Source organism: Melanostigma gelatinosum (assembly GCF_949748355.1).
Source record: "Melanostigma gelatinosum genome assembly, chromosome: 6".
Classification (NCBI taxonomy): domain Eukaryota; kingdom Metazoa; phylum Chordata; class Actinopteri; order Perciformes; family Zoarcidae; genus Melanostigma; species Melanostigma gelatinosum.
The window spans coordinates 23,461,355-23,476,851 of NC_136639.1; the positions used below are offsets into that span (position 1 = coordinate 23,461,355).

The window sequence follows — 15,497 nt, forward strand, 5'->3', positions numbered from 1 at the left end:
TCTCTCATGGTGTTTTTATGGTTTTCTTTTCTTTCGTAATGTCAGTTTTTCTCATTTTGTTTCTTGGATTGTCATTTTGTTTAAAAAACTGGTTTGCTTTAGCTGTACATTGCAAAGCATCAGAAGTAACAAACACCTGTTAAAAATTGCTGCAGTTTTGGCACCCTGTGTAAAGTGAAAATACCTTCGTGGCATGTCGTTCTCCTTTTCTCTCTCTCTTGTTTCCTGTCCTCTCTGCATTATAATATCTCCAATAACGGCGTTAAAGAAAACACAATTTACCTAAAATGTTTTAAAAACTCGGTGACAGTTAAAAAATGAAAAAGACTCTCCAGACATGCTAGCTGTTCTGTGAAGCTTTATAGCGGTGCTTTGAGCCAACACTCACAATGATAATGCTAACATGCTGATATTTAGCAGGTATAATGTTCACCTCCTTAGTTTAGCATGCCAACGTCTGCTAACTAGCAGTAAAGACAAAGTAGAACTTGCTTTATGACTGTGACTGTGCATCTAATCACCAGTGCATGTGTGTCTTTGCTGAACTTCAGTGTCGTGGTGTAGTCTTTGAGAATTAGATGCTTGTGGTGACAGACCTCAAATGTTTGTCGCGTCCGTGTCTGCACATTTTAACTCAATGAAGTATCGCATTCCACGGGGTCTTTTTTTTTTTAAAGGAAGTCTTCACCACAGGTACTTTTCTCTGAAGTCTTGTCTGGTTGCACACTTGAAATCTTTCAACACACATCTCTGCTAAGAGTACTTTGCATCTATTGACATGTACTTTATTTAGCTGTTAGATCGTTGGAAGTGACACATTTTCAGTACATGTCAAGCAAAAACACATACACCTGATAAATAGAGGGAATCAAGCCCCCATAATTTATTTAGTTGATCAAAGTGGCACATATAACGATGTTTATTTAGTTACATATCACAGGAGGTTAGCAAGAAAGAAAGGATAATATACATGGAACAAAACATTAACATACTTTTTACAAGTTACACAAGTAGCATTGTGCATGAGAAATTGCATTAGAAGTTCCCCGGAGCCCCTTTGCACTGGTTATGAAATACATCATCATATATAAGGCTTTAAAGGGTGTATTTATGACTTTTTACTGTCCAGATAGGCTGCTTAAATTAGGTTAAAGGTGCAATATACAGGATTCAGAGTTGGCGGCTGGTCAATAGAGGGCCATGGGGCCTAGCCCCACCATGAGCCACACAAAAAAATAAATAAAAATAAAATTATAAGAATCATAAATTATACTGTCATAAATATTGTCAATATTTGTGTTTTTGAACTATGGAATGTACCCAGTAATGTAACTATTTGGGCCAAATCATTTTGGCCCAAAAGAGGCCGGTCTATAAAGCAGTTTAGCCAATTGCTGATTAAAGATATAAATGAGTGACATACAATTTAGCCAATCAGCGCCCTCAAATAGATTCAGCTTGGGGCCAAAACTATCTGGCTTCACTACTAGCTGTACACCAGACAGGTTTGGCTAGCTGGATGACGTCACGCTAATAACATATTTAGCTTTTTAAAACAATGGGGACGGATCCAGCACGGACAGTTACGGGAGTGAGGGATGAGGAGGTAAGGAAACACACATGGAGAACTCTGTCAAGCTACATATTAGACAAAGTGAACATCTTTTCTTCTACACAGCTGTCCTCAGTCTCATCTGCTTAACTTGGTCATGGAGACATCAACATGTAATAGAGATGTTAAATTAACAGTGAAAACTCATCATAGCTTAATTTAACATCAGTATTCATAATTACGCTTCATGTTTACTTCTCCTGATCTTTACCTCCTATAACAAGGTCCATAGGGGCATCTCAATAAATAAACATGTTATATTATATTATATTAGTGTTATTTACTGCTTTTTTTTGGAATAAATGTTAAATATTTAACTGCCAAGTAATAATGCGTGTTTGATACTTACATTTTTTTGCATTAAATCATACTGGGATGTTTGCTGAAATTGATAGGATGGCCCTACCTAGAACATTTTCCACCAGCCGCCACTGATTCAGAGTATTCAGATTGCAACAAACAAGTATTAGCTGTGTAAAGAGTGGGGTAATGTCTAACTGAGCAGAGAACGAAGTCGCTCTCCCTCTGTGTGGGTTGTAATACGAGCTTCTCCTTGATTTGTTGACATGCCGTGCATGCCTTTAATGCACGTTAGTGGCATGTGAGCTTGCCCCGCTGGCTAGGTCGTGTCCACCACTCTGCATGGCGGTGCATCCCGGTTACAGCCAACAAAGCCGTCGTTCGGGTCGCGGATGCGGTGCACCCAACTCTCCCGATTCCCCTCAGGTAAACACCGTTAGCTCTGTCAGCAATTTTGCCGCAGTTAACACCGCTAGCTGCTAGATGCCGGCTCAGCTGTCGCCACGTTGAGGGTCGCGACCCTTCAATTCAAGAGAAGAACGAGCTAACGCCGTTCTTGGCAATCATCCAGTTAGTCTTTGGTCACTGTCTCGGCTTTGAAAACCATGCCTTCAAACCATAGAACACATTTGTGGTGGATTACGATTTCTTGGCGCCTTCTTGTCTGACCAGAATTATTTGTTTACAGAATTTTGGATGGTTTTATGTCTAATGCTGTTGATTTTAAAGGCGTGATTTTCTTTTTATGCTGTCTCCCTGCACAGGAAAGCACTTTCTGCTTCTTGCTTGAAATTAAATCATTATTATCATTGTTACTGTTCTTCACACACAACCTCCCTGCAGTCTTTTTATGTTGAGACCATAGACTGAGCCACTCAGTCCATTGGAAGTATTTCCTGTACTTTCCTCACATGAATGCCCTGTTGTGCATATTTCAATCACAAAAAAAAAGAAACTTATCCATAGCTAAAAACGAAATAAAAGGAATATATTGTCAATAATTTAAGGAACTTCTTAATGTGTCATTTTACGTAAAGTACGGTAAGTTTGACTGTGGTTTGTTAGCTTCTTCCTGTGGTGAGCTCAGAGCAGGGGACAGGAAATGTGCATTCTCCACACAATGACATTACCAAGAAAAGAGAGCTTCTTGTATGTGTAGACACAGGTTTCACACAGGTCTCCAACATTCACCGTCCACCTTCAGTGATGTTGTGCAATCACACGTCCCAGATGTGAAACTGCTGGTCTGCTCCAGCTGAGAAAATCTGAGTGCCGTCAGGGTTTACGGCCAAGTGCAGGACTCGGTGAGAATGACCTGAAAAATAAAAATCCAACACGATTCAACTTTGACCTTTAAATACCTTCTTTCTCATTTAAAACAGGGGTTGTCTCAATGGGGGATAAAAGGGATCAACAGCAGACCGTGATGCTCTCTGTCATTGTCGGAGTCAAAGCATTGTGGGGACTTTCATGTCATAATTCGTGTCACATCAAAACACGAAAGTTTTAGCAACCTGCAAATTTCAATGCAAGGCCGCACGCACATTTACTCAACAGTAAGTCATGAAGAAATAGAAAGAGTTTAGGACATTACAGGTTGAATGTTTAAAAAAAAAATGAATAACACAATTACTGAAAGTAAAGGAAGTCATAAAGATATTGTAAATGATCTTTGTAGGATTTTTAGAGGATGTTTTTCGCCCCCGACAAATTCATGAATACCTCAGGAAACTGTGACATGTCATAGCACACGTAGTGACTTTTGATATGTTCAATTCGCAGTTTCACATTTGCTGGAAGCCCAGGACACAAATGAGTCAGCACAAAATGTCTGTCGAATATCTCAGTGATAGATGACACAACTATCGCACGGACGCTGCTATGCGAATATTACTCAGCGTGCGATACATTTATTCCTACGAGGCTGTTGTGAATGTGTTGAGGGATGTAGCTGCACATCATGCTTCAGCTTCTCTAACCTGACAGCTGGTAGACGGGGCTGAGGGAGGGGAACTCCCAGGACCAGCAGTTGACTTGGTGATGAGGAAGGCCGTGACTTGTGACCAGACATTTGTTCTTCTCGGCCCAGCGCAGAGAACAGATCTGCAATTGGAGTCATAAAGAACGGTCTGTCTGATATGTATACACAGTAAAAAAAAAACTCTGATACACTTTGAGTCTTAAAGGGACAGTTCACCCCAAAAATAATAACTACATATTATTCCTCTTACGGTGGAGTCCTATTTACCAGTCAAAATTGTTTTGGTGTGAGTTGCCTGAAGCAAAAAATCTCCACAGCAAAGTCTCTTTTGAGAAATCATCACCCGGTTGCTGTGACATTTTCTTGAGTGACCTTTGAGCGCTTTGAGCACCACAAGCCGACTGCCATATAGTCCCATTATATTGAAGAGAAGCCAGACATGTTGATGTTTTTTTATTTTGGGGGTAAACTCCCGTTAATCACCTGAGAATTTGTGCTGGCAGAAGTCACGCAAGTCCCCGAATCTGTGTCCCAGACTCTCAGCTCTCCATCGTTCCACCCGCCTCCTGTGGCGATCATCTTTCTCTGCCATGGACACCAACCCATTGCCTGAACACAAAAATACAGTGAGTCTAAAACACACACACACACACTGTCAGCAGATTGTCTTGTTGTTCCACTGAATTGTCACAGGATCAACTACCACTTTAAACCTCCGTATAACAACAGCAAAACCCTTCAGCATACCATCCCGTAGTGTGCTGCTGAAGTTTGCACGAGCTAAGACGGGTCATTGCAAAGTCATATAGCAGAACACACGGTTGCTTGCAGTGTGTGATTGTGGTCGTGTCAATCATGTCCTCCCCCTGTGAATGATGCAGGTGTTCTTTTTCCCACTAAAAGGGTATGTTCTTAGGGCTGGGGCTGCATGGGTTTTAACATTATTAAAATATCCGTCGCCGAGCATGTTAGCATGCTAACATTAGCTTTTCACTATAAGCACTACACTCGAAATCGCATACTATATATGTGCGCTATCGTTCAACATACTTTTGTGTGAATAGACAGCAGTATGGTTGAATGCCAGATGATACAACAGAGTTTAAAGTCACACCAGTGCATTCCAAGATACAGTGCCTATAAAACGTATTCATGTTTTATGTAATATATATATTTTATATTTATATATTATATTAAAGTGTATTAAATAAGGTGATAAGGTTTTACAGTGATCAGAAAAAAGAGCTTGTCAAGGTCACTGTGTCACATCTGATAGACAGGATCTGTTTTAATTTCTAAGTCCCCCATCACAAAGCATTCACACTGACCTTAACAGCGCTGGGCTGTCTCATCGTGGTGATTGGCTGACGTGACCATGTGACCCCAGCGATGTCACCGCCCCAAATACGGAGAAGGCCCTCTGTGGAGCCGCTGGCCAGCCAGTCGCCTCCCGGTGACCACTGGAGGCCGCAGACCTTATCCTCCTGGACGAAGGCGCCCACCAGAGGCTCAGGAGCCCGAGGGTCAAGGTGATGGATGCGTCCGAGAGCAGAGCCGCTGTGGGATTGTGTTAACTCTCATTCCCCTGCATGAATACTTTCTATTGATACTCAGCGTGATGCCCTTTTGAAAAAAAGAAAGATGCTGGGATTCTTTGTAACTTTCATTTTGCGTCCTGACAGCACCAACCTGCTGAGTAACTGCTGCTTCCAGGAAAGCCCTCTGACCACAGACAGGTGTGACGGCAGACGCCTCATGTTCCGTTTGTGTTCAACGTCCCACAGCTACGAAAGTCAAAGAGAGAGAGACGCCACAAACCAGTCATCCTGCTGATGTTACACCCCCCTTCCCCCCCTCCCAGGCCCCCATACCGCAGTTTGCATGAATCACTTTCCACCCTCTCTGTACTCATTCACGTCAAGCTCCAGAGAGCAGCCACCTGTATCTCCCCTCGCCGCGTCCCAACGCAGAGAGTGCTGCCGTCCCGGCTCCAGCTCAGGCAGGAGATGGACGGCGTCCGATGGCGCGCCGGTCCCGGTTGTGGACTTGGGTCCAAAGATCCCGCCAGGGCGCGAGTTTCTGAATTCCAAATGTAGACAGAAGAGCCCAGTGCTAATGCAACCACACCGTTACAACTGCAGTCGAGAAGATTGGTGTCTGAAAAGGGAGAGGGATGGAAAAGAGAGAGAGAGACGGGCTACAGGGGCTATTCTGAGTCAAGTCCTGACAAACTACGGTGTGATTTAGGTTTGTTAAAAAACCAACATTCGCCACAATCAGAAGCGATATCTTGCTGCTGACTCGATCTGCCACATGTGATGTTCAACGCTGTGTTCATTTATTAAAAAAGCAATAAGAGCAGGGGTCATGTGACCTTATAAAGATCAGGAAAACAGATAATAGTCCCCCAATATACACTGCATGCACCACCATCAGACAATTTTGACCAGAAACTGAAAAGGTATTTTATTTATATATATATATACATTTTGTTTATTTGTGTAGTTTTATTCCCCAACTTGAAGCTCTAAATCCTGTTTTCCAAGCCTTCTCTATAGTGCCACAAATAAACTTCTTGGGAATAAATATTCTTTATTGTTTTGTTGACGTAAAAGTAGAACAAATTTAAGTTTACAAATCCGGGAATAAACTCATAAAAAACATTTTGTTTTAATTGTAAAATTTAAACTTTCCCCAAGTTGCTAAAACCCACAAATGAACAGAACAAGCTATAAAGATACAGAGGACGAGACCTCAGTGCTCGCAATAGTAGCTGTAGTGTAACCGTTTATCCCACAGACAACAAACTAGAGCATTATTAATCCACAGCTGAAAATAGTCCCCCAACAAATACCGTACACTATTTCCTCTAATTTATGTAACATTTGCTAAAAAACTATCCAGCTGTTTTATGAAAGGATGGAGCCTTTTATTAGAATGAAACTGTATATTTGTGACCTGTTTTTAAAGATTAACGTCGTTGAGTGTACAAAGACTTTGTTGACCCCCCCCCCCAAAAAAACATTCCAGAGTAAGACCAGCCTAATTGTTTTTTTTCAGGATTTGTATCTTCTCTTACAGTAGTCGTTCAGCAGCGACGGTGCCGCCAACTTCATCACCGACTTTCCCCGCTGACTCGTGGAAGTTTTGTCCAAGAGACCAAACGGCAGCAGAGCATGTCTTCTCCCATCAGAATCTATCGTGGACAAAAATATATTACACAAAACACAGTTACAACACATGCACACAATGTACACATCCGAAAGCAATGCATCTTTGGTTTACTGTTGATTCATTCACTGAAACTAAAATGAAAAAAAATGAATTTTTTTTTAAAACACCTTCATAAAACCACTAAAACACACTTCATAAGATTTACAGGCTGGACTAGATCTAATGTAATAATACACCATAAACATAGACCGCCCACGGACCTCAGACCGTCTCTGTTGCTTGAAAACATTTCTGCAGATTGTTTGACCCAGTGGAGTGAAAGTAAAAAAAGGAAACATGCTTTACCGGCCGGTAGTGCACCTCCACGTTCTGGAACCGCAGCTCTCCACACCCATCCCTGCAAAAGAAGAATATATAGTCTTACATGACGTTTAAATGAAATTCCATTTCATTACTGGTGTTATTCATAACTGGTGTTATAACTGCGTAATGTTTTTTATTTTTAGCTTAAAGGGGCACTGTACGCGATCAGAATGCCCCCGATCTTGCGTAAATAAACTTCAAGTGAGCTCCCAGCTTTTCTTATTCAAGTAATCTTTCATTTAATAAACCCAATCAAAAACACTGTGGCATATTGAAACATGTTTCTTTGCCATTTGAACCTGAAGAAAAAACTGAAACCAGATCTGTTGTTCTGAGTCCGTTGTGAAAAGTCAGTCTTGTAGTGACAAGACTTTTAACATTATCATTGATAGGACCGTGTGATAAATAAAAGACCGCCTGCAGATGAGAGTCTAATACTTTGTAGACAGACCTGTTGTAGGGCATTTTCTGTGGCGGGCCGTCCCTCTGCAGTGCGTGGTGTGTTCTCTGTCTCTGATTAGGAGGTAATGTCACAGAAAACATGTCACAAAGCTGCAATGAATCCTCACAGCGAGATGGCTGGACATAGTGGTGAAGAGGACAAGGAATGGACACATGAGGGTTTGTGGCTTGGCTCTATTGTTGTTTAGAAAGCTAACAACAAAAACTAAATCTCTCCAACACTTTGACTGATATTGAATTTGGGGGGGCCATTTATTCCCAAAAATACATCTTTTTGGATATCTGAGGCAATGTATTTTACAGTTAAACTGTACATTTGTTACTCTGCAACACTGTGATATGCAACACTTAGGTGTAACACTTGAAGCACGCTGCAGGAAACAAAATGCATCGACACGTCCATAACACTGATTTTATCAATCAGAAAACACAGACCATTTAATATGCCATTTTCAGAACTCGTACTTATTATACAGGTGGAACTTGAATTCCTACCACCTGAGATAATAATAATAATGAATTTCAGATGCCCAAATACTTCTGGGAGGAAGTAAAAATGTGATGGTGGAAAACAATGAGCAGAGAATCTGTGTCTTTGTACAGTTAAATTGTGGCAAAGAACAAAACATTGATTGAAGTATTTTCTTCCATGTAGCTATACTTGTCAGTATCCAGGATCCCTGTCTGACCTGTTCGGTGTTACCTCTGTTTCCCCTGATCTCCTCTCCTCATGTGTTCTGTCATTCCCCTGTTTGTTATTGTGTGCCATGTGCTCTGTGTTTGTCCTCTGCCTCCAGACACCTCCCATGGCCACACCCTTGATTGTGCACAGCTGAGGACACTCCAGCCGATCACCTCCTGCAGCCTGACACACCAGACTCAGGGCCCACTAATGAGTCTCCTGTCACTACATAAGCTCTGGTCCTGCAGTCTGGGGTTGTCAGGTCGTACCGTCTTCCACCCGCTTCAACGCCTTAGCGTCTTCTGCCTCGTCAGTCCGTCCGGTTACCAGTCTGGTCACGTAAGTCTGAACACCGATTCAGTGAAGATCGTTACCCATTTTTTTTCTGTGTCTTCAGTTTGAGTGCGGTCGAGCTTCCCTCCCGACTCCGGTGGAGATTATAGGAGTGACTTTAATTTGCTGGACAGTTAGTCTTTGGTTTTTGTTGGCTCATTCTGTGACTGCTCCTGCACCGTTAAAATAAAGTCTTGGCTTGAGTAAACCTGCTGTTTGAGTCCACTAACTACACCCACATAACAATACTTCTCCAAAAAAATTGTAAAGAATTTGGAGTGATCACAAAACTGTTTGGGTCAATTACCTCCTGATCTCACTTGATGATTTAACTGTTGTGAGTGAGGGAGATCAATATCACAGGTTCACATAATACCTCGGTGCGGGCCTCTCCGTGCTGGTTCACGGTGTCTCGGTGGCGAATCCAGCTCCAGTCTCTGGCGGACCGTGTCGAGCTCACACTGTGGCCAGCGGTGTACTCTCAGCTGGACCCTCGCTGCCGCTCCTCTGGATGATCCGCCTCTTGAACCGCTTGTACGAGACGTGATGGGCCTCATTTTGTCCCTGAGAAGAAAAAAAAGAAGAAGCAATGAATCATTAAAACAGATATTACAGGAAGTCACAATAATCTCAGAATAATGAAAACTGACTCAAAATTCATACCGCTACAAATTTCAAAACACACAACTCTACTAATAGCAAGTAAGCGAGATAAAGAGCAAAACTTCCGGTTCAGACTTTCAAAGCAAAAGCATTGTAATTGCCTTTTTTTTTATTTATAGTTTCCCTTTTTATGGTTCCAGTCCAACAGCTTGATATTAAAGGTGCAGTATTTAGCAATATCTAGCGGTGAGGTTTTAAATTACAACCAACTGAAACGTCTAATTGTATTTTACTAGACTCTCTTTGACTTAATCTGACCAAATGAAGACTATAGACCAGGGGTGTCAAACTCATCTCCACTCTGGGCCACATCAGCATCACGGTCGCCCTCAAAGGGCCGGTTGTAACTGTAAGACTGTATAACTAACTTCCCCTAACATATTGTGAAATAACTCTCTCTGCAGTTGATTATTGTTTATTCAAGTGTACAAATATTGTACATGCAGTTATATAAATGAAAAATGATATTTAAACACATTTCTGTTATAACATAAGTCATTTTAATTGATGGTTAAGAAACCCACATGACTGTATCAAAGATCAAACTATTAAAGAAAAGAACAAAGACAAATATCAAACACAAGTTATGACATTAACTTTGTTCAAAGCTGTTTGTGTCACCTCTCTGCATCACTAATGTTCCTCCCTGTCATCGTCCTGTGCATGCAGCTTCATCCAAGAGCTCCTCACTGAGAGTCAGGTCTGATAAACATGGATAGATGCGCTGTGTCCGTGTTGTCTGTGCTTTCATCAACAGATAATTAACAAGACGAGTACCTGCTCGTCTCTTAGCTAGCTGTGTTGTTAGATTGCTGCTAGTTCATCAACTCGGTCTGCGATGGTGTTTCTTCACAAACTGACATTTGTAAAAGTCTGTATCTGTAAGCTGTTGCCTCTCCTGTCCACCTATTGTGATAGTTTTAATGTCGATACACAGACAACATGCTATCTCATAATTTCAACTTTCTATCTCATAATTTCGACCTTGGGGATACTTTTATTCGGCCCGCAGGCCTTGAGTTTGACACATGTGCTATAGGCTATTGGTTTCTGACCACAAAATAGTTTTTTAGCTTTTTTTGTAAGCAGGTATAAATACGGCAAGATTGAACCAGATGAACAATTGTGCTAAAAGATGAGTTAAGGCAGATGAAATGCATTCACGTTTCATATTCCAGGTTAAACTGTAAACCTACAACTATAGGCTGTAGTTAAGAAGTGGACGTAGTCATGACGTCACCCATTGGTTTGTGGACTGTTGTTATGGAGCCTCAAGCCTCATGATGTTGTTTTTGCAACCGATAAACAGAAGTTACCATATTTGGAATGTGAAGCAGTAATGTAGAGACATTGGATACTTCTCTGGCAGCGACCTGTCAATCACAGTAAGCCCGCCCTAAAGCATACTCTGCTTTATGCTCTATTTGACTCAAAATGGACCATAATTTACTAAATGAACATCATGCTGTATTGAAGAATACTTGAAACTGGAGATTGAGACCATAAACTCATGTTTACGATGTTTCTATGTTACGATGTTACGATGATGTAATAAATCAAGTGAGAAGTAGTCATTTTCTCATAGACTTCTATACAATAAGACTTCTTTTTTAAGGCAGGAGTCGCCCCCTGCTGGTCAATAGAGAGAATGCAAGTTTTAAGACACTTCCACATCGGCGTCACTCGGCAGAACCAGAGGTTGTCGCCTGCCTACACAATACAGCAGCACACGTTTTGTACGGGAATTCATTTTAGAAATTAGATTCTAGATATAAAGGGGTGTAATGTCATCATGAACATATTTCATATTTAACTAAATTACTACACTCAGAAACATGACCCAAGTATTGAGTGTGCATTTAAACTCGAAAACATAGCAGGCTTTTGAGAGTTCTAAACTTTTGACTTTCTTCTTATTTTGGAGGAAGTCTCGCGCTCAGTTTCCGGTATTGCCGTAGTGTTCGCGCTAACTTTAGCTGAGCTCCAGGACTTTATGCAGGCACCCGCATTTCGTTCCACGGTTCACTTTTCCACCGCCCCCCCTCCAAGATGGAGGCCTTAGGGGGCTACCCTACTAAGTCCTCCAACCCGAAAGCGAAGACGTTGACGGTCCTGGTGAGCATGACAGTCTGCGTCGGCTGTTTGTTCCTGCTGCAGACTCAGCTGAAGCCGAGGAAACCGACGGACTTTTATTCGTTCGAGGTGAAGGACGCAAAGGGGAGGACGGTGTCTCTGGAGAAGTACCGAGGAAAAGTGAGTCCACATCATCACCCGTGAGTTTCAGTTTAGGGAGGAAATACGTGCAAACCTTTTAAAAGTCACCCAGCGTGAGTTCAGCTGGTGTTTCATTGCATATAAGGCGTACACACGACACCCCGTGTCTCCCCCTCTTTTACAGGCGTCTTTGGTTGTAAACGTGGCGAGCCACTGCGAGCAGACAGAAGCCAACTACGTGTCCCTGCAGGAGCTCCACCGGGAGCTGGGCACCTCTCACTTCAACGTCCTGGCCTTCCCATGCGGTCAGTTCGGGGACACCGAGACCGGGACCAGCCGGGACATCGAGGCGTTTGCCAAGTCCACCTATGGCGTCACCTTCCCGTTCTTCAGCAGGATCAAAATCATGGGCTCGGAGGCGGACCCGGCCTTCAAATTCCTCACAGGTTGGTATCTAACCACAAATAGAGACACCATCACTGCGATTAACGTCGCTGCTATTGAAGTTAAAGTGATCACTAATGTCTCATGGCTGAACTTGAACATCTGTCTGGCAGGAAGAGCGTCCGGACCAAACTTCTGCTGCGCCACATCTTCCAACAGCGCTGCAACAACAAATACCTGTTATTTTTTTATGATCAAATCTGGTATCAATAGTAATCAATTTATAACGAAAAAGTATTTGTATCTGTGAAGCTGTTACGAGTAAATGTTTGTTATTTTACATGGTAAAACCGGTTTCAAATACTTGTCATGTCCCAAACAAAACATACACCGATATATAAAATACATATTATGCTTCCTCAAAGGGGAAAAAACTAACTTAAATCATGTGTTTTTAAAATTGGTTCCATGTATGGATGGGCAGGCGTCTCAAAAGAACATCTGGAGAACTCGTCAGTGAGCTCCTGAGGTTCTTCAAAATGTAAAAATGTAAACTAAGTGAATGCACCTCGGTTTAAACGTAGGTTTTGGTGCGATATCTCAATTTAGCGCCTTACATCTCTGCTGAAACATTATTTTTTGTGGCAGCTGCTGATTGTACACCACAGCGTCTTCAGGAATTACAGTTTTCTCTCTTCTGTTGTGAACCGTGGTGATGTAAAGGGTGTGAATGGAATCAGTTATATCACCGTCATGACAATACGTACCCTCGTTTTTCACACCGTTTGTACTGCGGTAGCTGTCACTTTATTATCTTTTTTTTGCCATCAATTTGAGGAAGTATCTTGAATGTGTTAAATTGACCGCAACACCAGTTTCCAAATATCCTTCGAGGGAAATACACTACATCTCAGTGTACATTTGATCTATATCACACGCTTATTAGAGAGTAACAAAAAAATATGTATTTAGACGGCCTGTGACATTGCCTACAAATACAAAAAAATTCTAAATGCGACGACAATCACCTATCAGTAATCCATTCAGGTCGGTACGTGCACCGTTAATGTGTTGTCGACGTGCTGCGTTTTCAGATTCGGTACAGAAAACCCCCAAGTGGAACTTCTGGAAGTTCCTGGTGAATCCAGAGGGGAGGGTGGTCCGCTTCTGGCGAACGGACGAGCCCGCCGAGAGCGTTCGACGAGAGGCCACGGCGTTGGTGCGAGAAAGCATCCTGAAGAAACGGGTGGAGCTATGATGGTGCGACAACATACCAGACACACATCTGCGTGAATATTTGTGTGTGTCTCTTTTTAGCAGCAAGGACATGACTGAACTCTGAAGTGTTACAGCGAGCGCGGTTGGGTGGAACATGCAGGAGGAAAAGATCCACTTCAAGTCATTCACAAAGTGTGTTTGTATGTGTGTGTGTGTGTGGGGGGGGGGGGACCATCCTGCGGTTAATATTGACAATCATGATGGACATTCCTTATCATGACCACTGCTGCAGCTGAAGGATTGTTCAGCCATCAGTGTTTTTTTTACAAATGATTAGTTTGGCGTATAGTGTCTTCTTTGTACCATCTCTCGCTAATGTTTACATTAAACTTTGTTATGGTGGAGCACAAACCTTTTTAGCCCACTTTGACTTATTTGAGCCCGGCATATTGTGAAACATCCATCCAACAATACAATTCAGTCATGATCACTTGCTTTAGCTCAGGATCTTTTTGTTCATGGTTTAAAAGCTAGAACAATACTTCATCATCATTTCCCTTTATGCCTCTTGGCATGTAGGGCAGCAACAAAAGAACAATACTTAGAGCTGCTTAATTAACTGTTGATGCAACAATTTTTGACATTGTTTCTAACACAGTTACAGTGTCACATCTCAGTTTGAATATTCGAAAAGACTGATGACTGGTCGCCAAAAAGAGGTAGTGGTAGCGACCTGTCAATCACAGCAAGCCCCGTTGACTCTAAATGGACCATCAGTTACTCAATGAACATCATGCTGTATTGAAGAACACTTGCAACTAGAGATTGAGACCATAAACTCATATTTACAATGTTTAACAAGAGAAGTCGAGTCATTTTCTCATAGACTTCTATACATCCTGATTTATTTTTGAAACCAGAGGAGTCGCCCCCTGCTGGTCAGTAGAGAGAATGTATAGTTTATTAAGACACTTCTGCATCGGCTTCACTCGGCAGAACAGAAGGATGTCTGCTGTGTACAACCTGGCTTATTTTAAATTTTTTAATACGTAGAAGTATACGTTGGCGGAGGAGTGTCCTGGTTTGTGGATTTAGATGGACAGTTGGAGGGCAGCAGCAGCTGGCACGCAGAATCAACCAGCTAACAAGACACTGCCTACCAGCCACCCACAAGAGGAGAGAGCCGAAGAACGTCAGGCTGTTTAAAAAAAAAAAAAAGCTCTACCAGAAGCTCAAACATGTGAAAATAATACCAGCTGCCTAAATTTGACAACTTCAAAAATGAACTTCCTGGTCGCTCACATCTCCTGATGCACCATAAAGTGCACGAGTCTGAGCATCCGGTGGGGGGGGATGAGTAATAACTGTTGAGTCAAATGTAACTGTTTAGGTAGCAGAGCAGAGTGAGCTGACACAACAAACATCAGCTAACATTACACTGCCTCCCAACCAGCCACCGTTTACAGGCCTGTATGCAAATGAATGGATTTGACTGTCGAGCTGAACGTCCAACATGAAACTGGTATTTTTCTTCTTACCAGTCGTACTATGTATCAAGCTAGATTGTTTTGATGTGAGTCACCACAGCAACGTCTCTCCAGAAAATCGTGACCCGACAATGTTGATGACACTGGCGCTAAGGGGGGAAACATGTTTTACTTCTGAATGTGGTGAACTGTCCCTTTGATGCTTTCCTCGTTCATTCCCCTCCAAACTTTATCCGACTGTTGAGTCTTTATTTCTCAGGTGAGTGATAAGCGGCAGGGTGTCTGAGTTCAGTCGGTAGCAGCAGTGAGGAGTGCAGCTGACAGCTGTCCATCAGATAGCACAGCAGCAGTACACTGCCACTGTCACCACCAGCAGAAGCCAGACTGGGAGAAGGAGGCCACTACAATGAACCCTTTGATACGGATGTACCTCGCAGTGTCTTCTCTTCCCTACATGTCTCAGCATTCTCCTCATATTGTCATGGTTATATAAAAACAATAAAGGCCTCAGTCAAAGTGCTGCTCATTATCGCACCAAAAACGACTTTCTTATCGGCTAAACTAAGACCTCTAATTTGAAAATAATTTTTACTGATGTCATAATGAGTGGCCTATTAATAGGTG

The 15,497-nt window shown here is 42.3% G+C and overlaps 2 protein-coding genes across 3 annotated transcripts; one reads left to right on the top strand and one right to left on the bottom strand.

Annotated features, from left to right (window-relative positions):
- Positions 1–3,129: 3,129 nt before the first annotated feature.
- LOC306778311 (cell division cycle protein 20 homolog B-like) lies at positions 3,130–11,579 on the bottom strand (the record flags this gene model as incomplete). The annotated part of the gene is made up of 10 exons (XM_079269776.1): positions 3,130–3,227; positions 3,892–4,015; positions 4,377–4,502; positions 5,222–5,450; positions 5,583–5,677; positions 5,833–6,050; positions 6,973–7,089; positions 8,844–8,919; positions 9,370–9,471; positions 11,574–11,579. The coding sequence occupies 10 exons, from the start codon at positions 11,577–11,579 to the stop codon at positions 3,130–3,132; spliced, it is 1,191 nt and encodes a 396-aa protein (XP_079125902.1).
- On the top strand, positions 11,561–13,868 carry gpx8 (glutathione peroxidase 8 (putative)). 2 transcript variants are annotated; one of them, XM_079269995.1, is made up of 4 exons: positions 11,561–11,823; positions 11,969–12,230; positions 12,342–12,431; positions 13,263–13,868. In XM_079269995.1, exons 1-4 carry the CDS (start codon positions 11,620–11,622, stop codon positions 13,424–13,426), a joined length of 720 nt encoding a protein of 239 aa, XP_079126121.1. In that variant the 5' UTR covers positions 11,561–11,619; the 3' UTR covers positions 13,427–13,868. The 2 variants fall into 2 exon arrangements, with proteins under 2 accessions (XP_079126121.1, XP_079126122.1); XM_079269996.1 differs by lacking the exon at positions 12,342–12,431 and having other exon boundaries at positions 13,263–13,848.
- The last annotated feature ends 1,629 nt before the right edge of the window (positions 13,869–15,497 follow it).

What these genes read in the sequence shown, in the direction of transcription:
- gpx8 (XM_079269995.1), top strand. Translation starts at nt 11,620, where the DNA reads ATGGAGGCCTTAGGGGGCTACCCTACTAAGTCCTCCAACCCGAAAGCG. An exon ending in TGGAGAAGTACCGAGGAAAA is followed by an intron (nt 11,824 to 11,968) that starts GTGAGTCCACAT and finishes CCTCTTTTACAG; the next exon opens with GCGTCTTTGGTTGTAAACGT. An exon ending in TTTTTTTATGATCAAATCTG is followed by an intron (nt 12,432 to 13,262) that starts GTATCAATAGTA and finishes CTGCGTTTTCAG; the next exon opens with ATTCGGTACAGAAAACCCCC.